Source organism: Tauraco erythrolophus, chromosome 5 (assembly GCF_009769465.1).
Source record: "Tauraco erythrolophus isolate bTauEry1 chromosome 5, bTauEry1.pri, whole genome shotgun sequence".
NCBI lineage: Eukaryota > Metazoa > Chordata > Aves > Musophagiformes > Musophagidae > Tauraco > Tauraco erythrolophus.
The window spans coordinates 14,634,157-14,657,762 of record NC_141469.1 but is presented as its reverse complement, the minus strand read 5'-3'; the positions used below and the strand labels follow the sequence as shown (position 1 = coordinate 14,657,762).

At 38.3% G+C, this 23,606-nt stretch overlaps 1 protein-coding gene across 3 annotated transcripts in view; it reads left to right on the top strand.

Annotated features, from left to right (window-relative positions):
- INPP4B (inositol polyphosphate-4-phosphatase type II B) overlaps positions 1-23,606 on the top strand; it is a 282,937-nt gene that overhangs the window by 60,649 nt on the left and 198,682 nt on the right. For all 3 annotated transcript variants that reach the window (XM_086612544.1, XM_086612542.1, XM_086612543.1), the window contains exon 3: positions 14,170-14,254. In XM_086612544.1, the coding sequence (XP_086468670.1) occupies positions 14,170-14,254 (85 nt within the window). The remainder of the gene's footprint in view (positions 1-14,169; positions 14,255-23,606) is intronic.

The following is a 23,606-nucleotide window of genomic DNA, read 5'->3' as shown; positions in this document are numbered from 1 at the left end:
TCTTTTAAAATATACTTTGATTTTTTTGTGAAGTGTAGAAAGAAAAGATGTTATTTGCGGAGAGAAGGTGGATAGGTCTAAGTACAGTTAAAAGTTTGCTTTAATGCATTTACTGATTGTTATTTTAGAAAGAGCTTCTGGTAAATAGGTTAAAAACCCCGGTGCTACTCTCATATGTATCTTCGAAAACTTTATTTGCACTGCACATGAAGTCACTGAATTTTGTTTGAATTTAAATGTGCTGTGGTGTACCTGCTCAAACAAGTAGGCACACGTCTTGCTCAGACATGCATACCTATTGATCTTTCTCTCCTAACTGTTAAAAATGCCTTTCCTAAAATTTCTTTTTATAGACTAATTACTCCCATTTTCTTTTTGTGCATGTTACTCTGAACAATGATAGTGGTGGTGTATCTGTGATGATGTGAGAATATAACAGAGATCAGTAGTTACAGGCTGTGGAGTTTTAGACCAAGTGACACAGCTGAGAAGTGACAAGCTCTTGGTCACAAATGCCTTTGTTAAGGTCTGAAATCAAAACATCAGCATTCAAAGCTAAATGGAAAGTGAAGACTTGCTTATAGTTCAATGAAATGTGAATCAATTTTACCATCTCGGAAAGGAAAGGTAGCTCTTTAGAGAGGAGGCAGGAGAAGAATAGACAGGGTGTTCTTGGTGGAGGAAAGAGATGATGAGAAAGCAGTTGCCTCCTAAAGGAAAGAGACAGGCAGTTTGTAGCTGGTGGAATGTGAGGAGTTGGCTGTGAAGGGAGAGATCACACTGAGCCCTTGTTATTTTATGATCCATTGGATGTATTTGGTATCTAGCAGAGTTACGAATTTTAGCTATTTTGTCAGTTTAGTTGCCTGTAAAACTGTAGCCTCCATTCCAAAGCTCATATTTGAGAAGTGATGTCTAAGTTTCCCTTGAGGATGGCCTGAGAGATTAGAGATGAAGCAACTGTTTTATGACCACCTAACTATATCTGACTGGTTATGTTTTGAATCAATTGTCTGCCTGGCTGTACTTTTTTTTTGATCCTTTGTTCATGCTTAGTTGCTGTTCTTAAAAATACCCTAAAATAGGAACACATGAAGTTCTAGTACAACAAGAAACATTTTTTGAGCCCTTTTTTCAAAATCTATATGCGGAAATTTATCATTAAAATGAAGTGGGGTGAGCATAATATTTGTGAGATGCCACCATTTCCTTTGGTATTTAACTGACTAAAAATTATTCTTGCTGCTTACAATGTTTGTCTTCTATTTCCCAAGCATCTAACTTGTACAGTTTGTCACATGAATATTTTGCCTAGGTCTTTAGTGAACGAGTTCCCGAGATGTAATCCTGAAGATCAGAAAATCAGTACCATGTCTGAAATACAATGATGTTGTTGATCAGCAAGGAAGGGAGAATTTTTCTTTTCAAAACTGAAATTGATGAGGTTTATTAGGTCTCTCATTTCACAGTATGATGTAAGCTTTCTAAATTGAAAGTTTATAACCTAGATGTTTTTTTCTCTGGATGCCCACACATGAATTGCTCACTCTGCCTTCTATGTCCAGTGACTTATTGGTTGTAAGGGAATGTGAGAAGAAAAGTTTCTCTGGGAGAAAAAACTCTTTTTTCTTTCCATGGCCATAACAGGTTTGGGTTTCTCTGCTGTCTGGGTGTGGGTTTTTTGTTTGTTTTGCTTTTATTTTTCCTCAAACATAGCAGATATGCATATGGAATATCAAGAGCCTAATTTTGCTGCTCTTACAAAGAACACAGACATGCCTGGTCCTGGCATGGGTGCTAGGGCAGGTTAAAGGCAGAGCTGTGCTCTGGCGTACCTTGTTACACTCCTTGGAGCTTGGGAGTAATCTGGAGGGCTGCCATTCCTTTAGCTGCAAAAAAAAACCACGAGAGGAGAGGGCAAACAAGTGCTGAGGGAGGAGTGAGGAAGTTAAAATGAAGAAGCTTAAAAGGAAAAGGCTTGTCTGCCTTAGTTCTCTGTTTAGAAGTTGGAATTTGTTGGCATTGAGCAAGGACTATCTGGAGACACTTTACAGGTGTGTAGGAATTCTTTTGATCCTCTTCAGGACTGTAGCTAATCACACAACATGCATCCCTTAGCACACTGATTCTCAAGCATCTTGAAAAATATTCTGTTTGCTTCTTTCAAAAGCACTGTGCAGAAGACAAAAGCTCAGGAGGGAAGATCATAGCTTGCTTTCAGATAAAAGTGAACATCACTACGGGCAGTCCAAGGAATCAAAAGAGTAGGAGTTATCTGTACAATCAATACATTGGCTATATTAACACTTACAGTTTATAAATACAAACGTTCAAACCACTTAATTTTTGCATTGTTTTTATTCCAGTATTTTTATTTTAAGGTTGTGGGGAAAAAGTTGATAGCACATGGTGAATTTTGGATAGATTTTTCACTTGGGGAAAGCATAAGACTTAGATTGAAAAGAAAGGTACCTATGAAGAAAGGTATCTTGTTATGAAGGGGTAAAAGTCCATCCCGAGGCTGTCTTTTTGGAATTGTATTTGAATAACTGCACATGCAATTTGTGCATCATTTAAATCAATGAATGGTCTGTATGATTACTTAAAACATCTTTCGCTTCCAAGAGCACATGCAAAATGATTATATAAGCAACTGTATTTGTTTACTTTGTATACCCTTAGATCCTTCGTTTGCCTTGCAATGTAGTTTTTTTAACCTGATACAAATAATGCTGATCACTACATTGTAACAGGAGAGGGGGAGTCTAGCATGGGTAACTAATTGAATAAAACGTAAGGTCTGGGTGTCGTGGACCGCTGGTATCCCGTCTTCGGGAATCACAACCCAGAAGGCCGTTGGGATTCCCCTTGTATATCAGAAGGTTTGTTTCGCTCCAAAGGTCTATACCACAATCAAAGACTTCTAACAGAGAGCTACAAAACATGACTCTCCAGGGGCTGCTACCACTCCATGCTCTAGGAGGGAAATGCCCCACTCCCTCTTGGGAGTGCCCCACCTTTAAACCTCCCATAGGTCACGTGGTCTCCAGCTGACCACCGTGACTCACAGCACCTGTCTCAACAAGGCACAGGTGCTTCCCATATAGCAGCCAGGAAACTTCCCCGACATCTGGGAACTACAACTACTTGGCCCGTTCTTACAGTGGAGCACATCAGCAGGGGTATGTGTTGAGACTGGTACTGCCAGGTGTGTAAACTGTGAGAAGGTGGTAAGCAATGAGGCGAGACTATCTGATGATACCACCTTATGGAATAGTTAAGGTGAGGGTTCAAGTATGAGTAGTTGTAGAATGACTGTAGAAGTCTAAATCATTAGACAATAAAGAGGCAGATAAAATTGAACACGGATAAATGTGACGTTAAGTGTGTGAAGAAAAATAATAAAAATTTCCTATCAAAACAATGGGCTTTGAACTAGTGTTCTTCTCCCTCCCCATGTGAGAGCTGTAGAGAGTTACAGTTGCTTGAAAAGATCAGATGAATGATCAGTTGTGGTCAGAAAATAAGTTGAGTAGTATGAGTTGGGAAAGGAGAGAACAGAGCAGAGAATTCTATCTGTAAAGATCCACCCTGCAGTTCAGTTCCTCTCATCTTACATGATATAGAGGAGCTGGGAAAGTTTCAGAAAAGGGCTATTTGACCAAAGTCATCAGGACAAGGAATGAAGAAGATAAAACTCTTCAGTCTGGAGAAGAGATGATAACTCAGATGGTCTCTGATAGTAATCTGCAAAGTCATGATCAGCTTGAAGAGGGACATAGGGATTAATGTTTCACTGTCTCTTCCGGTGCAAGAACTCAGGGTGCTAAATGCAGCCAGTAGGAGCTGGATTACAAACAAAAGAAAGAACATGTTTTTTCATGGAACAGGTAGTGGTAATACTGGAGTTGCTTGCCATAAGATGCTGCAGATGCTAAAAGTAGACATGTATTTAAAAAAATCCTTGGTGCTCTCAAGAAAGAGGAACATCATTGAGAGTTAGTGGATAGAACAGGCATCTGAGGAAAAACTCTGATGTGGAAACAGCTGGGGGCTGAGAGGATACTGCATGTGGTTGCCCTGCTTTTCCTCTTCCTTGGATGCTTATCCTATGGCACTCGTACGCAGAATAACAAGTCTTTAGTCTGATAAAGCTGTTCTCATAGAAACATTGCGTGTTAGTTTTATATCAAGTATACATGGGCTCAGACAAACCAGAATTCACAGGATTGTGATCTGTGTCCAGGGGCAAATCTGTGGTCGGGGCACCTCGATGCTGAAACCCAGAGATGATGAGTTTTTGAGGGGTCTCTTCAAGATTGTGGCTGTGTTATTGTCAATGTAATGGCAGAGAGGTTGTTAACTTGCAGTACTGTCTTAGCTGTTAAATGGTGATAACATCCTGTTCTGGTACAATATTGGTTTAATGCAATTCCAGTTTATTGTATTCTGAAAAGCAAGTGTTCTACCTTAAAGCTCCACACACTTCAGCCAAACGTGGAGCCAACTATAGTTGTTTATAAGTAAAAGTATTAGAGTACATCCAATTGTTTTGATTGGATGTTTGCAAGTTGGTTTGCTGATGGGGAGAGTCACTGTAGAAGACGATGATGATATTTTATTTCTCTTCAATAATAAAGATATAAAGCTGTTACTGATTGCTCTATTCAACAGTGTCTTTATGTGCGTTGGTGATGTGTTACCTAAAAGTACACAGCCTTCATCAGAGCTGCTGATAGCTTGAGCCACTTGTAATGTTATGTCTTCATAATGTTCTAGATAGCTTAGTGTTTTAAATCTATATATTTTGACTGTTAGTCAGAGACTGACAGAAGAAACAGTCTTGGTCTACATCCTGAAATGTGTATTATGCTGAAGTCGTCTTACTTAAGGCTCATGTTTCACAAGAGCTCTCAAGTAACACAGAGGTAAGACAGTTTGGATGGAATTAATTGCATGCCTGCCACTCGAGTGACCCAGGTTCAGAATAAAAAGCAGGTAATAAAGCCACAAGAAACTGCTTTTTTTTAATTAATTAGGAAATGAATAATTTAATTTAATTATGGCAATTGAAGGATGATTACTTTACAATGGGGGGGTATAATTTATTAAATAGAATTACTATGAGTACGTTTCCCCTTCTCCATTTCCTTTTTCTTTGTTTTGTCTATCAATTTGGATCATCTCTTGTTTAAATAATTTCTGACTAATAGGTAGACTGTTTTGGAATTAAATCAGAATTAAACATCTGAACTGTGAGAAGATTTCCAATCTGTGAGGAAAACATGAACTAGCTTAGGTAGAGGAAACTCTGATCTCCAGAACTCGCACTGGCTGAAATGTTTCTTTCATGAACTTGTGTGGAGCATTGTGCAGGGTTTCCTTTAGTTGAAAAATCATCTATATCCAAGAGAGCAGAGAGGGGTCGTAGTGCCCCATGATTTCTGGATTCCTTCACATCAACATGCACTGGTTAGGTGTAACTCCGTCCCCTCCCTGGTCCAGTTTCGTGGCAAGCATCCTCTAGCTTTTCAGCAAGGAGTTTCAGAAACACGAAGACCTTACGCTACCCTAATTTAGTTGGAACTGCTAGAGAGTCAAGGAAGTTACGACTGTGGGCTACATGTACTATACCCACCATACGCTCCTTTCCCTCCTCTCTTCCTTACTCATGAACTCTGTGTCGCTCTTCTGTGCCTGTCTTATTTTGAGGACCTCCAACGGCAACCATTTCTCCTTGCTAGGACTCTCTTTTTTAGACACCCTTGTAGCTAAATTTCAGCATGGATTTAATAGCATGGGACTCAGTGCAACTTGGAAAAGGTGTTTGTTTCTCACTTGCTTTATTGCAGGGGGTGCACAGCCCGTGATCAGACCCTGTGTCAAGGAGCCTTTGTTCACAGGTGTCTGCTCAACTGCTGGGGTTTTGTCCACTTCTTACTTGCATACTGATATATACTCATATTCATGACAGCGCTCTTCCTTCCACACCATCATCATAAGATGGACTACTTCTTGCCTCTCAGTCCCATTCCAGTGGTTCCCTGGTGCCCTCATGCAAGATGTCCTGGGTCGTGTTTGTTCTTCTCAATAGCAAAGGGAACTGAACAGTCAAGGAGTGCAGTAATTGTCGTCATACCGTGATTCTTCAATCCTTTGGCAATCAGAGCTGGTAAAATCTCGCTCAGTGGAGTTTGCCAGAGGAATAGCAGATCTATATGTGTGTCCCCTTTCCACTGAGATCACTTTGGGCCTGGCTACTGATGCTAGAAATACTTCTATTTTTGCACTTTCTGGCATGTTGAAGGAAAATAGCCAGAACTGTCCTAACATTAAATGTGGTGTTCCTTTTAACTGGGTCTTGCCAGCACAATGTTGTTTGGGCTGAAATTGATATTGGATTGAAATGACCAAGTAAAGGTTTTTAACGGTTCAGGTAGGGCTTTTGTTCTTACGTAGGGAGTGCAATGAGTACATCCTTTGATTTTTATTTATTTATTTTTAATCGCTTACTCACAACTAGAAATTGTTACTTAAAAGGAAATAATATGATGTTGGTTACAGAATAACTTATGTATCCTAAGTATCAAGAGGAACTTGTCATCCGTTGTTAGTCAACTATACCAAAACCAGTAAAACATGTATTTTCTCGAACACTTCAGTGAAATCCCTTTTTCTTTCTCTAGCAGAAAATAAAACTGCCTTCTGAAATCTTTGTGAGCTAGATAATACCTCCCTGCATCAATGAAACACAAAAAACTTGGCAGAGAATTTGTACCCAAGGAGTGGCTGGTGGTCTTCCCATCCATCGTTCTCACTCCTTGGCCTTCCTGAAGGAAAGGGGTAATTTATATAGTCAGTTGTTTCATCTGAACCTTTTTAAGGCAAGAGATGTAAGCTCTGTGACTCTTAACTTCATCAAGGAAATTTTGATTACATCCATTTCACAAGGATCATATTAACAGCTCAAGATTTGAGAAGTTATGGCCCTGAAAAATTGGGAATTTGGCTTAAGTCATGCATGTCTCTTAAAAAGCAACAAAAAGATCACTGGAAACCTTGTGTATAGGGTGCTTAGAGGGTGGTTTTGTTTTGTGAGGTTTGTTTTGGCTTGGGTTCCTTGTTGTGTGGGTTTTTTTAGCTATTTTTTCTCTTCTGCAGGATGTCTGAGATTTAGAGTAAAAGCTTGTGATATTGTGGCTCCAAGAACTGAGAGTTACAGAAAGTTATGTCAGATGTTGCAAGACTTGAAATAAAATGGTAAAAATATTAAGAATTCTTACTAGTGAAGCGAAATATCCTTCGTTGTCCACTTTTAAATATCCAAAGATAATGCATTTTACAAACACACAATACTTGTAGCGATGGTGTTTTTGTATTCTGCCTTCCTTACTTCCCAGGTACTGCTGAAACTAATAAAAGCTGTAATTAAGCTGTCATACCTAATTTTAAAATACAGTTAACATGTAATTCTTAGTTTAAACTATTTTTGAAGTAAAAAAGAAATATATTGGGAACTGAGCCAGCGATTAATAACATGTTTTTTAAATTACAGACAAAAAGTGTAGAAGAAAGAAGGATATTTTAAAAAAAGCATATCATCTGAGATTTGTGTTGTGATACAGCACTGGAGTCTCGCACTAAAATATAACTTTGAAAAACTTAACTAATTCGTATCTGAACTGTATATAATTAACTTTTTATGTAGGAAAGGTAATTTGTGATTGTTTCAAGCTGTGTGTAGAAGGTGGAAAAAGTTTAATTTTCATTTTTCAATTACGCTTGTGCATAATAAACTGAGTGAATATGGAGTGTGAATTAAGAGAATGTGTACTTGTACATTATTACTACTACTACTAATGCATTTTGAAACTGAAGGGAAAATTACTATTGGTTAGATATTGACATTTGTTAAAGGTAATAGTCTATTAAAAGTGCTTGTCTGTTCTGCAGGATTTGTTCCGTGATGTAAGTCAACAGCGTTTTCCAGAGTGAATGCAGATGAGTGGCATTACGTTGTCAGCGTGAAGTTGGTACCCGGTAGCATGGCATGATGGATTAATCACAGGGGGTAGGGTGTTTTCTGAAAAAGACGATTTGAGTATCTTTCAGTGAGCTGACAGTTTGTAAAGGTGGTTGCAATGAACTGCCAGGTCTGGAATAATTGAAGCACCTCATCAGACACTCGGGAAACATATTCTTCATTATCGTGCAGCTTGGGTGATAGGCTTTGTGACACTTAATAAGCACAGGGTGGGAATTTTAATATAGCAGAAGAATATGTAACATTAAAGGAGATCTCAGGTTGTTGAATACTACTTGCCAACATTTAAAGGGGTGTTTTTAATTCTGCAAATTATATGCTTGCTTATGTCACGCAGTCATTTGTTAATACCTCAAAATTAGAGCAGTGTCTTTTGATCTCTTTTGATAATGGACATATTGCTATAGAAATACATTGTACCTTCATTTTAAGACTATTACTTTTTCTGTTTGTGAGTGAAATGAGCCTGACAAATCCTCTTGCTTTTCTCTTGTTCGTGTGTGTGTGTATATATATATATATATATATATATATATATATATATACATATATATATATATATATAAAAAAGCTGTGCTTTAACTGTGGAGTGATGAACCTTATCTGTGCTAACACTGAAATAGCAAACGTAGGTGGTACTGTTTATAGCGTAGTCGAAAGCACGACCTGAGTGTATGCATACATTATTGAGCTACTATCCACCTGACTACCTTGTTTGCCAGTACCAGTGAGACTGGAAAAGCTAGGGATGGTAAGCAAGTTGTACAGCTTGAGCCATTTTAATTGCCATTAGGACTTTGCTGCTATTGGTGTCAGAGCTAGTTAGGCTATTGCTAATACCATTGTATGTTGCGTATGGATTGCAGACCTCCGGCTGCTCTGTAGGCATGCCAAGGGATAAGGGCCATATCATCATATCTGTTCACTGTCTTCTAGTGCTCCTCCTGGAAAGTAGGCCTTCAGCAGGAGTCTGAGGACACTGAGACTTTCTGAGCCAGGTTTACACAGTTGGAGTGTAGGTACATGGTGGAACCAAGGAAGAGTTCCTAATGAGGAGTATGTGCTTCACTTTGCTTTCCTTTCCTGCAAGTGAGGCACTTAGCCTACAAATCACCGAAAGCAGTGCCCAAATACCTGGTCTTTCAGATTTCCTCAGTCGCCATCTTTTCCTCTAAGGCTTCCAGGGAAGGTATTAGATACGTCTTCTAATAAGTGGTGGACAGTGATGGCTTTGCAGTTTAGGGAAGAGAGATGGTATGTGTTCAAAATAATTTGATAAACTTCACCTGCTGCTACCAGCTCCTTCAGGCAGCCTCCTCTGTTGCAAATACTTTCTTTTAATAGCAAGAAAGAACTGAAACCAACTCCTGTCATTCATGTTTTCAAAGTATTTTCATTTGTTCCCTAGCATAGTTTTTTGTGTTACTTAGATGTGACTATAATTTTGTCTGTTTTAATTGTTTTGTTACCTTTCCATGAAATTTCTTTAATGTGCGTTTATCATAAGAATACTTATAAATGCAGATATAAAATAACTGGTTTGAAAAGCACAATAAATACATTGCTGTATGTAGCATCCCTACTCTGTAAGTCTTCTGATTTAATTATTTCAAGTTTTGCAAAAATAAGCTTTTAAAAAAAATAAACTGTGAAATTCACACACAACACACACTCCCTCCCCATCCTTGGTTGACTGTAGAGGCTTTTTATAATGTCTTAGTAGAAGAGTTTTTACTTTCTGTAGTGTTTGGTTTTCCTACAATGCTATAGCTTTCCTTTTCTACTTACTGTTTTAACACAGAGGAATTGCTTGGAATGTCACTTCTAATTTTTAACTGTCAGTTTAATTCTCAACTTGATATAGCTAACAGTAGATTTTTTTTTTTTTCTTCCTCTCCCTACAGCAACAAATCTCCTATTGTAAAACCCTTTCATAATGACACACTTCCCCTGCCCTCCCTCCAACGGTACATCAAATCAGATCTACAAGAATGCAGAAATAGCTCAAACATGCCACTTTGTCTGACAGTTGTAAAAGTTTCTCATTGCTTTTGCTTTTTGAAAGTTCTTTTCACTCCCCAGTCCAAAGAAAAGTGGCAGCTGGCATCGGCAATACCGTGGTTTCAAATTCCAGTTACCATGTAAGTCACATTCAGTGCAGAGAGTTAGAAAGTGCTCAAAAAACATACCAACGTCACTTCGAACACTGTGTGCTTCCCTCACTGCTCTGGAATGTGGTTTTGGGTTTTATGCTTTCTAACAGCAGAACTGCTGTATTGCACTGTATCAGAAAAATTCTCTGAATGTCTATCTTGCACACAATGTATACTTCAGGTTGCTGGTGGATCTGGAGCGAGGTACTTGAATAATGGTTGCCAGTTTGCTATCATTAAGCTTCCTTTACATTAAAGGAAGTTGTGTACAGTTATATAGGTGTGAAGATGCAGTCAGCAGACATCTGCTCACGTGCTTGGGTATGACTGTCTCTTATTTCAGTTTTAGGCATGAAATCCACAAACAGGCATGTTTTCACTACTTCAATTTGAAACTTGTGACAGTTACAGTAGACAGGAGTGGATTTAGTAGCACTGTAGTACTTTGAATTTACAACAGCGTACCGATGGCAAAGCTTGGCCAATCATTTGGCAAAGTGAACTGAAAAGGTTTCTGCTAATTCTTTGGGGCACTCTTCTACTTCAGCAGTTTTACTAGGATATTTGTTAGATTTATGAATCATTTGTTTTCCTCCTCAAATCAGTGTTTCTAACAATTTCTTGAGCTGGGAGGTGGTGGGGTGGTTCTGCTGTCTGTAGATTTTTGTCAATATTTTAAGACAGATATAATAGTTCAAGGCCTAGCTGTTGTTTGGCGTTTGGATTGGTACAGTTTGTTTTTTATAACAGTTATCTGAAATTACTAATGGTAGGAGGAAAAAACCCAACAATATATTGGATCATAACACATTGCTACAGATCTAATTTTGATCCTATTTGCCATGCATAAAGACCAGATCATTAGAAATTACCCTTTTATTAAAATCAAACCTAGAAAAATAAAATGGCAGCTAGTTTAAATAAGCTCATATTATGCACTTAAAGTGAGAGACGTTTTGCATCTCTTCAGATACTGAAAACAAAGCTGATCTCTATCAGATATGCATAATGGTTCCCTTGATTACAATTTTGTCATTTCATTTGTAAATAAATTTGTTAGATTTTTGTGTGACAGACAGCATAACTCATTTAAATGATGAAAAGTCTGCAGTGATAGTAATTCTGAAGGTCTTTTTCTTCAGTTTTGTGTCAGGATGCAGGAGATGTTTTGCAGCAACATGTACTTTATTTTCTGCCAGCCTTGTACTCTTTCATCTTTTTTTTTTTCTTGTTTCCCTTATTCCCTCTTACGTACAGAAACAGTAAATGCATATCCTCTGATCGCTGTACTCGATTGTGTGTCTTGGAAAAGCATTCAGATTCATTTGAAGTTGCAGCATTGTTTCATTCCAGGTTCCACTGCTGCAGGGAGTAGACTAACTTGTCTCTAAAGAGGCTCTTGTGCTGCAGCATCTGCTGCCTTAAAACGCAGAAAGCTTGAAATGCTCTGAACCGTCCTCTCTTGTGCTTGTAGTCACTCTTGTATGTCAACTGCCTTGTGAGACAAACCTTACTAATACAAATTCTTGTTAATTATTTGTTCATTTCTGCTAACCAATTTGCTTGCCGATTTTTTTTCTACGTATGCCTTTCATATACAAATCCAAACATCAAGCCTTTGTCTTGGCAACTATAGCAAATTACAGGGAAGCTGTGATTCTTCTTTGTGGGCTTTTCCCAGTACCCGACTAGTCTGAAGGGCATGCAACGGCGAGTGGCTTCTCTTTTATATACTGACAGGCTTCCACTAACTGCAGATACATCTTTTGCAGGAAATGTTAAGTCTAGGGAGTTGTCACGTTTGCATGTTTCATCTGTGGGGCATGAATATCAGCAGAGGAACCATTTTCTGTAGGGATGTAAAGGGGAAAAGCTGTTAGAACAGATGGACTTTTTTTGGGAAAAAGACTGGATAGGAGTCTTTCATGTACTCTCAGCTGAGTGTTAAATTGTCTCAGACCTTGGTTAACTTCTGAAATAAACTACTTTTGGTCATGTCTTTTCTGAAAGATTGCCAGCTCTTGAAGGAATCAGACTGCATTATCCATTTTTTTCAGTAAGGATTATCTGGGAAACTGTATCAGTGTTGATATATTGTTTCAAAATCTAAAGAATTGAAACAGTTAACATCACTGCAGTAGAGAACTCTTCCTGATTAGTCTAATGTTTGTTTTTTGAACTATTATTGCTCATTTTCCCAAGCTGACTTTAGCTCTTTCTCATAAAGGCTTCTTGTATTTTACTTTACCTGGTAGAACTTGAAGTAATGTCTCACTTGATAGCACCTGAGAATCGCCTCTGGGTTACCATGTATGCTCCACTTGCTGGATTCTACAAATTAAGCAAGTTCCCAGTGTAGCATTTGTGTTTCTCCCAAAACTCACTGCACTTTTTCAATATTTATACCTTTTTTTTTTTTTCAAAACAGTCAGTTAACTTTTTCAGGCTTCAGGACAATGCATCCCTTTTAGACCAGCCCAGCTTGAGTAATAGTTCAAAGAAGTCAATGTATGGGTGGTTTCTAGATAAGTCAGGTGGCTTTTTCTTAGTCTATGAAACCTTCTGTCTTGACTTCTAACATATCTAACATGTTTCAGTATAACATTGTGTGCTTTTTCCCTGCTCCTGTGTTTTATTTCAAACTTTTGTCACCTTTGGATGTTGGTTTGTGCTTCCATAACTGGGTTTGGAGTATTCAGTTAAATGATAAAAGGCGGGTGGGAGGGAATAAATACAGACTTTCTCAAGGAAATTCTTCTTAGACTTTCTGAATCATTACCTGTTTGTTACTTGTCAGTCTTACTATAGTCTTAGAGTCTTACTGTAATAAATTTTCACTTTTTTGCTTATGAAAGACAATGGTATTACTAGGTAAGTAAAGGATTTTTTTGTGAGAAAATGCAGAATCAAGACATCCATTTAAAAATGAACGTGAAACTCTTGACAAAAAGTTGGAGTCTGATTCTGGCAGGCCAAATAGCACAGTATAAATACAGAGAAAGAGGTAGACAAGAAAACTTACATGTATTAGGCAGGTGTTATAAATATGAACATTTTTAATGAAGTCATTCATTAACTGTCAAATACGTGCAACTAAAGTTTGAATTTTTGTTAACATTGATCCACAATATGAACAATTTTTTATCTTAAAGAACTTACATTAATTGCTGTAGAATGTCACTGAAGTTGAGAACCTGCAATGAGGAAGTGTATGGATGCATGTTCTAAGGGTTATCTGTCACCAGATGTTAGGAATAAAAAACAGATAATAAAAGTTTTCAGGGAAAAAAGATTAATTCTGAGGGAGTGATTGATAGCTTCACTCTTCTGAAAAATGAGTCACACTTACTAAACTAGAAGAAGAGTCTGCATCCTTTCTGCAGAGCACTCATAAAAAATGATAGTGGTAATTTGTATCACATTGCATTCTGCAATAGGTCTATATCACTTAATGTCATTTGAATTGCAAAGCCAGAGACAACATTTCGAAGCTTCAAGTGATGATAAAGAAATAACTTTTAAATGAAAATTGAAGAGAAATGCCTACTGTAAGATTGCATGTTACTTTGTTCACTTGAAAATATCCTACTCTTTGAATAAAATCCGACATTCGATTCAGCCTTATTAGTAAATACAGGAGTTGGAATGAGCTGGTCTTGTCTGATTTGCTTAGGAATGAGGTGGCACCTAAAGTTTTGAGTACCTACAATATGAAAAAAACTTAATTACTGAGTTCCTTCTTTTCCTGGTTTCCTGCATGGTCTTCTCTAACAGTTTATTCCCGTTATAGCTCATTGAGCTGAAGGAGGATGACACAGATCAGTAATTAAAGAATGCCTGCATCCATCTGCCTAATGACTATTATGCTTTGTTGTCTTTAAGTCTACACATTGCGTTGGCTGTGAACTGCTAAACAGAAGGACTTCCCAGTCAGGTTCCAAATTCTAATGTTTTGTCATCTTTATGTTTCAGAGTTCTGAAGCCTCCGAAGTGGTAATCCTGGAGCGCTGTTGGGTTGTAGAGTTCAGGAGTAAAACAGATGTTTCAATAGTTCTCAGTAAGTAAGACATGTTCAGGGTGAATTTTGTTTATTTCTGTCAACAAATAATAACTACTCAGATGTTGAAACTTTGCTAAAAACTTAGCTAAAATAATACCCTATTGTCTGTTAGATGCATACATCTAAGTACTACTTGTCTTTGAATTTATGCCTAAAAAGAGAATCCTAAAAGCTATTGTTTTACTTTTTCTAAAATCAGGTGGAAGTCTTATGTCATCTTGTTCCTCTGACAATAGATAGAAATTTGATGTTTTGGTTTGTTAGGTATTAGGGACGGTAGGGGTTTTATGTTGATGCATAGCTGATTACTCTTACACTCAAATGATTAATCATCGCCAACCTCACTATTAAGTGAGGGATGTCTTGTTTTTCTCATCTCTTATCAACTCCTTATTAGTAAAATTGTTAAAAAACAGCAGGAAAAAATGTTATTTCATAGGAATCAGGATTGTTGTTTTAGTGGAAAGTTTTTATTTAGTTAAAATGCTGGCATAGTTTTCTATGCAGGAGCAACTTGAATAGCCGTTGCGTTAGAAATATTTTTGACGTGAATTCTTCCTGATACCACTGCAGAATTTTGCAGTCCTTAGGTCAATTTGCCCTTTTATGGTAGCTGTAATACAGAGCAGTTTTGGTAGGCTAGTACAACTAGATACAGGGGAAGAAGGTTATGCTGTGTTTGTGGGCTTGATGGCTAGCTTTATGTTTAGTAGAAGTTGCTACCTTCTCTTTTTTTTCCTCACTAAAATCTCCAGTCCACTTCAAGGAAAAAGTTTCATTAATTATGGTAACTTTTGTCCTCACCTGCTGAAGTGATTCTTAGTGTTTGATCACATTTGACAAGGCAGTGACTTAAAATGTGTTCATTGTGGGTTTTATCCTTTTCTGGGTGGTATGCTGGGGAATAGCTGAAATCCTGCATCTTTAGTAGTGGGATTAAATCTTATGTCTTGTGCCTGATGTTGAGGCACTGCATCAAAAAGGACTTCTTTCTGGATTTGGAAGTATCGCTTTGCCTAACTGTAACAGCTGAGTGATTACCATTGACTCACAAATTGAGACTTCTAATTATACTCTTATCAATTCCAATTCAGTGATTGGAATCGTCAGCTTTGAGTTGGTGGTGTTACAGTTGGGGTATAAATACAGTCATGTCTGTTCCCTTCTGGTGCGTCTTTTACAATGCTTGAACGTAATTCTGCTGAACCGAATCAAGAATACAGTTGTAATTGCTGACAGGATTGTTGAAATGAGCTTTAAAGCCTGTAAATGGGACAGTTTCTGTGGCTGTGAGTCTGGCAGACTTTAAGTCCAAAAGCTGTGGAAGAAGACAAAAATGAGTACTGAGTAAGCACTTCAGACTGCCTATGGGGAAAAAGAGACTGTGAATATGTGTGGAGGAAGAAATACACTTGCATAGTTTGGAAGAGAAGTTGCTACCTGAGAGACAGACTTTCTAAAACAAAGTTTGAAGGTCAGTAGTGTGGTTAGAGGTAAGGGTGGCGTTCTCACCCGCCTCTAAAAGCATATTAAAGTAGAAAAGAGGAAACAGTACAGAAAACTGCAGGTATGCAGAGCCAACAAACGATGATGGAGTTCTGGAGTGTGACCCAAGGAATGCAGCAGAAGATAAAGGACGACACAGACAGGTAAAGTAGAAATGGATTTCAAGTTTGGCAGTTTTCCTGTCCTGGAGAACTAGGACAAGAGCCTGACTGATGGTTTGTTGGATGGGAAAAGAAACAGAAAGCCAGACTATTATGAGGTATTAGAACAAAACTGAAGACAGCTGAAGATGATATACTATGTACTGAGTGAAGGTAAAATACTAAACGAAGTGAAATAATAATTTATGTACTGTAGGAGAGAAGAAAATTCAGAAGACAAAAGTGGGGAGAAAAGCAAAACTCAGGAACTAAGAATTGAGATTTTCATCAATGGGGGCTTTGATCATGAAGAGCTAGCTCTGTAGCTAGAATACATCCATTGGCCATTAAGAGCCAAAAAAAAAAAGCTCTTGCAATGTCTATCTGGGACTTTAAAGGATCCAGGCGGAAGCAGGATAGGAGGACATACCTGCTCATGATGTCAAATTCCTTGTGGGACAGAGAGGAGAGCTGTGCCAAAACACAGTAGAAGCTCCAAGGAAGAGAGGTGAGGCTGATCTGTGACATCTGACTTGTACTGTGGCTCAGAAGGGATATTTTTGTCATTTTGCATGCTGCAAGATATGGAAAATCAGCTGGAGGGAGGTTCAACATGGAACTGTGGCAGGGGTGTTGTACCGAGCTTTTGGCCGACTGATTCCACCTTTGAGTGGTGGGCTGAATCCTAGGAGATGTGAGTAAGCATGAGAAATGGACACTAACTGGGATATCTAAGATGAGAACATGATAAAGGGCAGTGGAGTACACATGGAGGGAAAGAAGAAAGGCGTATTCATAAAATAGTGATGTTGTGGAGCTAATCATTGCCTGAGGGTGATGTCAGCACTGAAACATACGGAGAGTACAGAAGAGGTCAGGCAATTGTGGTGAATAATCCCGTCAGTGCTTCAAGTGTAGTGCTCCCAAAGCAGCCTTGCTCGAAAGGTTTCTAAGTGGACCATGAAAGGAAGCAGAAGGATTTGTTAGGTGAACTATGGCACTGTATGTGGCTGATTACTCCTGGAGAAACGCCTGTGGAGCAGGTATTTCCCTGCAGCCTGTGGAGAGCCCCTGCTGCAAGCAGGGATGAAGTGTGAGGAAGAAGGAAGAGCAGAGAGGAGCTGTTGTGGGCTGAGCATAACCACCCCAGCCTGCAAACCCCAGTGCCGCTCAGGGTATGGAGAAGGTAGAGGAGTCGGGAGTGAAGTTGAGCCTGGGAAAAAGAAGGGGATGGAGGTGGAGAAAGGTCTTTGTTTCTCCTTAGTAAGCACTATCTTAATTTACGATAAATGCAGTTATTTTTCCCATAAGGTGAGTTTGGTTTGCCTATGATGGCAGTTGGTTAAGTGATCTCCCTGTCTTTATCTCAACCCCTGAGCATCTTCATCTTTTCTCCCCCAGCCTTGCTCAGGGGAAGGAGTGAGTGAGCAGCTGGGTGGGTGGCTGGCAACCATCAAGGAACAACATACCATGGTTAATTTGCATCAGGTATTTTTCTTTAAGTGTTTTGTCCACTTCCAGATGTGTCAGTGTTTGAGCAGAAGATGCAAAAATATAGGCAACTCGAAACAAAAAATTGCATTAATGTTGGTAGGTTTTGGTCGCTGTTATGTTTCTCTGGAATAGGGCAATTAGAGCTGCGTGGCTAGATGTTGGAACCTGTTGTAAGAATGATTTGAAGTTTACCACTGTGTTGTATAGACCCTCATGTGAGTGAGAACAAAGAACTTGGCCTCCTTTCCTCCATGTGATGTTGGTACAACACAAAATAGCGAATGAACCCAAGAGACATGGGCACAATGAAATTAAATCGGATGCAAGAGATAGCATTCAAGGACTGCCTTTTCTTGATCTGTATTTCATAAGAGATTCCTTTAAGACTGCATTAATTGCATTACTGTGTGTGGTCCCTCAGTGAGAAGTAGAGAGGTAAGAGCTCTAACACCCACACTGGGCTGGTGAGGCATGAGGAGGGACTAGATGAAGAAGACAGCTTTCAATGCAAGGTCACAGTCATCTAAAACATTGCAGGGTATCAGGCAAGAAAAAGGCTTTCATGTAGGAATACCCTTAAGACAGTAAGCATTCTCTTTTGCCGTTTGTAGTATGTAGGACGCTTAACTGGGAACTTTGTTTCCTTCAGTACTAGTTGCTTGGAAAGGCAGGTCAGTATCACTCCATGATTTACAGATGGAATAACTGAGGCATATGCTAAGCTTATTCTTACTGACCGAGGCAGAGAATCAAGATCTCTGAATCCTGCCTATTTTAAGGTAGAATGGTGGTCCAGCCAGTGGTGTGATACACTTCCTTTTAGTAAAGGCAGTCTAGTGGTTTGCAAAGGCCATGCTTAATACTTTTGGTGTGCAGAATGCTGCAGCATTTCTGTTCAGCGGTCTTGAGATACCATTGTGGTATTTAAACATTTGAGAGGTCTGCCTTGCTTCCAGCATAGGTGTGGTATGTATTTAATGGAAGAGGAGAAGCAATGTGGCATGTGTGAAAGCCTGCTGGTATTAAGAGACGCAGTATTATACTGCAGTAGTCAACCTGAGGTATCACGCTATATTCATTTCAAATAGCTTGCACTCTTTGTGAGCTTATGTGGGGACTTAAATAGAGATTATAATGGTCACTTATATAAATTTATCCAGCATAGCAAAATAAAATAAAAAAACAACACTGAAGATAAAATTTTTAATTAAATTCTTTATCTTTGATTGAAAATTTAACTTCCAAAGGAAGATTAGCATAGCATCATGAGTAACCATGGGATGATTTCATCTCCACTAATTGGGACGTGAAATGCATCAGCATATAGAATTGAGTCAGCTTTGTGAATTAAAAGCCTCTGATGTCTGTATTAGAAATATCCTGTGGATAGAATTTACGTATCAAAGCTTCCATTCTACTTTTGTTACAGCATATGGTGGTTAGCTGTGATGGTGCTTTATATTTCAGAGTGGCAGTGGCTCATTGATATTCTCAACCGTTTTCCACTGCTGAGGTAGCAACTGAGAATTACTTCTTGCTGGTGTGTGTGAAGAGAGAGAGACAGACAACCTTTAACTTTTTTGGACTCTCTTACTTTGCATATTGGCATGGGAGGAAAAATAGTGATCCTCTAGAAGAGGAGAGGTTGTCATCCTGGACGTTGACCATGTGCTTTGTACTTGTTTTTATTTAAATCCTGCCAGTAATTTCTTTTTTACCCTGTTCAACATGATTTTATGCCTCTAACTCTCATTAATGAAAATAAAGCAAACCATAGAGTATGTCTTTCTGCCACTTTTGCATGTTTAGTAAAATAAAACAATGAAGCCTTCTTAAGAAAAAAAATAAAATTAATAACAAATTAAAAAGCTGTTTTCTCCCTACCCTTGGAAATGTTTGTTTTATTTTCTGTTTTAAAAGCCTTTCCATCAAACGGCAGTATTTTGAAAGATGAAGTTCAACTTCAATAACTGCCTACACTTTTTTGGTGACTCAATTCATTATTTCTGACTCCACATAAACCCAGGTTTCTATATAAGAGATTATGATTAAAGTTATAATCAAGTACACTTCAAAAATTAAGGATGTGATTAAGACATATTTAACAAGAAATTTGTTTCCATTTTTAAAACAACTGAAGTATCAAAGTACTTGCAAAGAGAAGAGGCAATTGCTATTGTTAAATTGAAAAACTTGGAAAATTGAAGTATTATTACAAAAAAAAGGAACAAAAAAAAAAGTTGTTTGAGGGCAATAGAACTAATGCTAAAATACGCTTCTGACTTTAGACAGGTTAGAGTAGAAAAGGCTTTCCAGTGCCCCTGGGGATCTCTCAGCTTCTCTTTGTGCTTTATTTGACAGCAGTCCTGTCTGAGCAGGGGGGTTGAATTCTTTATTTGAGCTGCTGAAGTCCTATGGGACCATAACTTTCCATGCTGGCTTCTGTGGGAGAAAGTCTTAATGAGACGACACTTTAGTAAAAGAGCTGTTGGTGAACAGAGACCTGATCAGAAAAGGCTATATCAACAGCCATGTTAGCTTTCCACTATCTGCTTCCTCAGCTCTTGTCTCCAGTTCAGTGAGTCTCTGATAAGGAAATAAGGAAAAGCAGCAAGGTGGGCACACTGCTGGAAGGGCCACTGAGCACCTGCTAGTGAGGTGTCTCCACTTCAGAAGGTGCCTGAAACAGCATAGCCACCAGACCATGTTACTTTTCGGTACTGTCAATGTACGTGATGTCTATTTCTGCCCACTTTGTGCGTCAGGGGATGGGAAGTCAGAGGTTTGAATACACTTAGAGTTGTGGAAGCTGAGCAGTTTCTAGACTACACAACTTTACTGCAAAATGTGTGTACAGCAGCACTACTGACCGAGTGGATGTGAGTTTGTCGAGGTCCAAGAGCTACAGCCACCTGCTTTAGAGCAAGTGCAAAATGCTCTGCTACAGAATTTTTCCTCATCGATTTCACCAGTGATGCCTTGGTGCTTGCCGCATTATCCATATGCGAGTTGTGTTATCCAAGTGTCAGTGCTAGCTTTTAGAGACCGCTTGATGCATTAAAATAAGTAATATTTGGTCTTTGTCCCCCCTGCTGAGGCAGGTAACTGTGACCATTAATTTATTTTCAACTGGAAAGTTCAAAACTGAGCTAGCAGGGTAGAGATATGAGAAGAAACATTTTGAGAGCCGGTTATTTTTTGCGATTGCCAACTAGTGTTTAATGGCAAGTATGAAGAGTATGTCTGCCTTGATGCTTTTTTAGATTTGTTCTTGTAGTAATGTAAGTAGACTATGCTAGTCACAGTACTCTTGCTTTTAAGCACTCTGCTAAGTTCCAGGAAACAAGTGAGGTATCTTGGGAAAAGCTCAGGACAAAGCTTTGTAAAATATTGATTTTGATAGTGGTTTCAATTAGATATATACAAATCTACTGTCAGGACAAACACTATCAGGTTACTGTAGGTTAAATTGATATCCCAGTGTGTGATCTCAGAATCTTTCCCTTTGTTTCTGTTTTTTTTGAGTTTATGCAAGATATCAAAAGGTCCTACATTGGTTTTTGTAGCTACATAGACCTTCAATTCAAGAAGAAAATGAGATAAAGATAGAACTGTATACCATTTTGCTTTGAATTTAGGGCTAGTGTATTGAACGTTTTGCAAATAAAACCATTGGGTTTAACTGTGTGAACGTCTTCCCTGGGTTTAGGCCACTCAACTTGAAACCCCACTGGGGATGTCCAGCATTGACATGAAAATTACTGTTCTGTTATTGCAGATAGCAAAGTCTACAAAAATTCTTAGTATTGTTTGTTCTTAGATTTTACATGTCTTTATACTCAGAATTATAACAGTAAAACTAGGAATCCATATCAAGAACTCTCATTGAAGTCAATGGTAAATGTTCTCAAAAGGTCAAAACTTTTTTCTAAAACTAACTCATTATAACCCATGTCAGTAGTAACAGAACATAACAGAGAAGGGTTGTGTACTTTCTACAGTAGCTCCTTAATTGTAAAGTAAAAGTGCTTTTGTCCACCCCTGAAATACTCCTGTGTTTAGGATGTTTCAATACAAACGTAATTCTGCTGATAGGTCCACCATTTTTTTGGGGTGTTCATTACATTTGTGGGTCTATTAGTTTTATTTTTTCAGAAAATCTTATTTCAGCTAAGTTTTGTCTCCCTACTGAAACTTGGAATTAAGTGTCTGAACTTGTTAGAGTTTACTGTATGCATCTGATTTAAGGTAATAGTCAACATAACAGTCTGGGAGAGAAGAGCAAAGAGATGATGAACTTTATTATATAAATAAACCTGTGTGTTTCTTACTGCAACAGATATTTTTGTCTGTGCATTTTGGACGCTGTGTTTCTTCCAGTATGTGAACTTGTGCATAAACATTACATGCACTAAAACAGTATGGGAAATATATCACTTACTAAGTGTCGGATCTGCAGAATAAAACTTTCTACATTTGCAGTGATGAATATTTTTCAGATATTTTCATACGCTTTCCAGAATTTAACTTGACTGTCAGAGTACTCCTAAGATCTAAATATAGCCGACTGCAGTGTTTTGAAGTGATAGTTTAGAATGAATTTCCGGATCTCAAAACTGGCACCTGTTAGGTCAGAACACAGTGAATTATGCCCACTCCTACTGCATTTCACTATCCATTTCTGGTTCCATGCATATTAAGGGTGATTTAGTATGCCTTTTGTGCTTAGCAGTCTGATTTCCACAGCTAAGAGGTAAATATAAATAGCATGATTTCAATTGCAAAACACTGATTTCCTCCCGAGGCAGATGTATTTTATGTAGCTAGTGGTAGGATATTTCAAGGCAAGATCACTGTTCCTATTTACATTTATAAAGAACAAAATGAAAAGAACACCTTGCTGTATTTGTATTTTAGTTAAGTGTTGGCTTGTTTGTCTAACAGTCTTTGCTTAGCTAAGGTATCTTGGATATCCAGATTGCTTCTATAAAAGTTATCTGTGCTTTTAGAGGCTGAGTAGTACAAGCAAGTGTTTTGCATGGCTGTAATTTTTTTTTAATTAGAATGACTACTGGTTAATTTTTATCTTGATGCTAGTTGACTACCTACCTCTTTTTTCTTTTCCTTTTTTCCACTGCTAGTTCCAAAATACTATGAAATATAAACAAACTTATGAATCATTTGGGTCAGTGACAGAAGGGAATAGACAAATGTGCTGTTTGAGAACTTACTGGACAAGCAGAAAAGTTATGAGCTCTTCTAATTACCAATCTTTTTGAAGATTACTGCCCTCAGGTTGTAGGTCTTGACACGAGAGCTTACAGCTGAAACTTCTATGTCTCTAAAGTCATCTCTGTCAAACTGTAAAGCCCAGCTTTGTTCAGATTCGGTCACTCAAGACAAGTATGTATTTTGTATGTAATCAAGGATCTGATGAACATCTGCAGCTCCCTTAGATTTTGAACATTGTTGTCTCAAGAACTGAATTCATTGTTTTCTAACTGAGCCAGGGCTAGAGGCAAGAGTTTGAATCCTTATTAGCACTCCTTAAATTGTCTGTGAAGCTAGAAACATGTTCCCCCTCTTTAGGCTCTTCTCAGTCTTTGCTCATGAATTATACAGTCCCAACTGGTATGTGAAATGTTATCCAGCATTCTTAGTAGCGGCTGCAGACACACAAATTTCCTTAGATCCACCCCCAGACAAAAAACTTGTCCCACCTCTATAGGGATTTGTTCCAGTGCAATTTTAAGAGGTTTCCAGACTTGAGGTTTTCATCTTTTGTTCCCCCCATAACAATAAAAGCAGAGTTAATTGTAAGTGGCAGATGCTCAGTTTATGAAGTGCAAACGGGTTTAGAATAACACATGTGGGTAAGTGCCCAAGGTTAAACAGTCAAGTTAGCAAAAGGGAATTTAAGTTCACTTTGCTTGGAAAAAACTTTTCTCTTATTTGGATTTTTGATCTGAGTATGAAAACGTTTACATGTTCTGTTTCATCCAGTAACATGATCTATGGCTTATTTAGGCCAAAATGACTTCGATATCCAACCAAATACTTCAGTCCTTATTAATACAATAGCGTGGGTGTTTTAGAGTTTTATGTTTCTGAATCGGTTGGTAACTTCTTTAAAAGAAGCATTGATTTTTCTTTCTTTCACGGTTTGTTGTTCTCAGCATGTCACACTAAATGTCATGTTGAATTTGTGG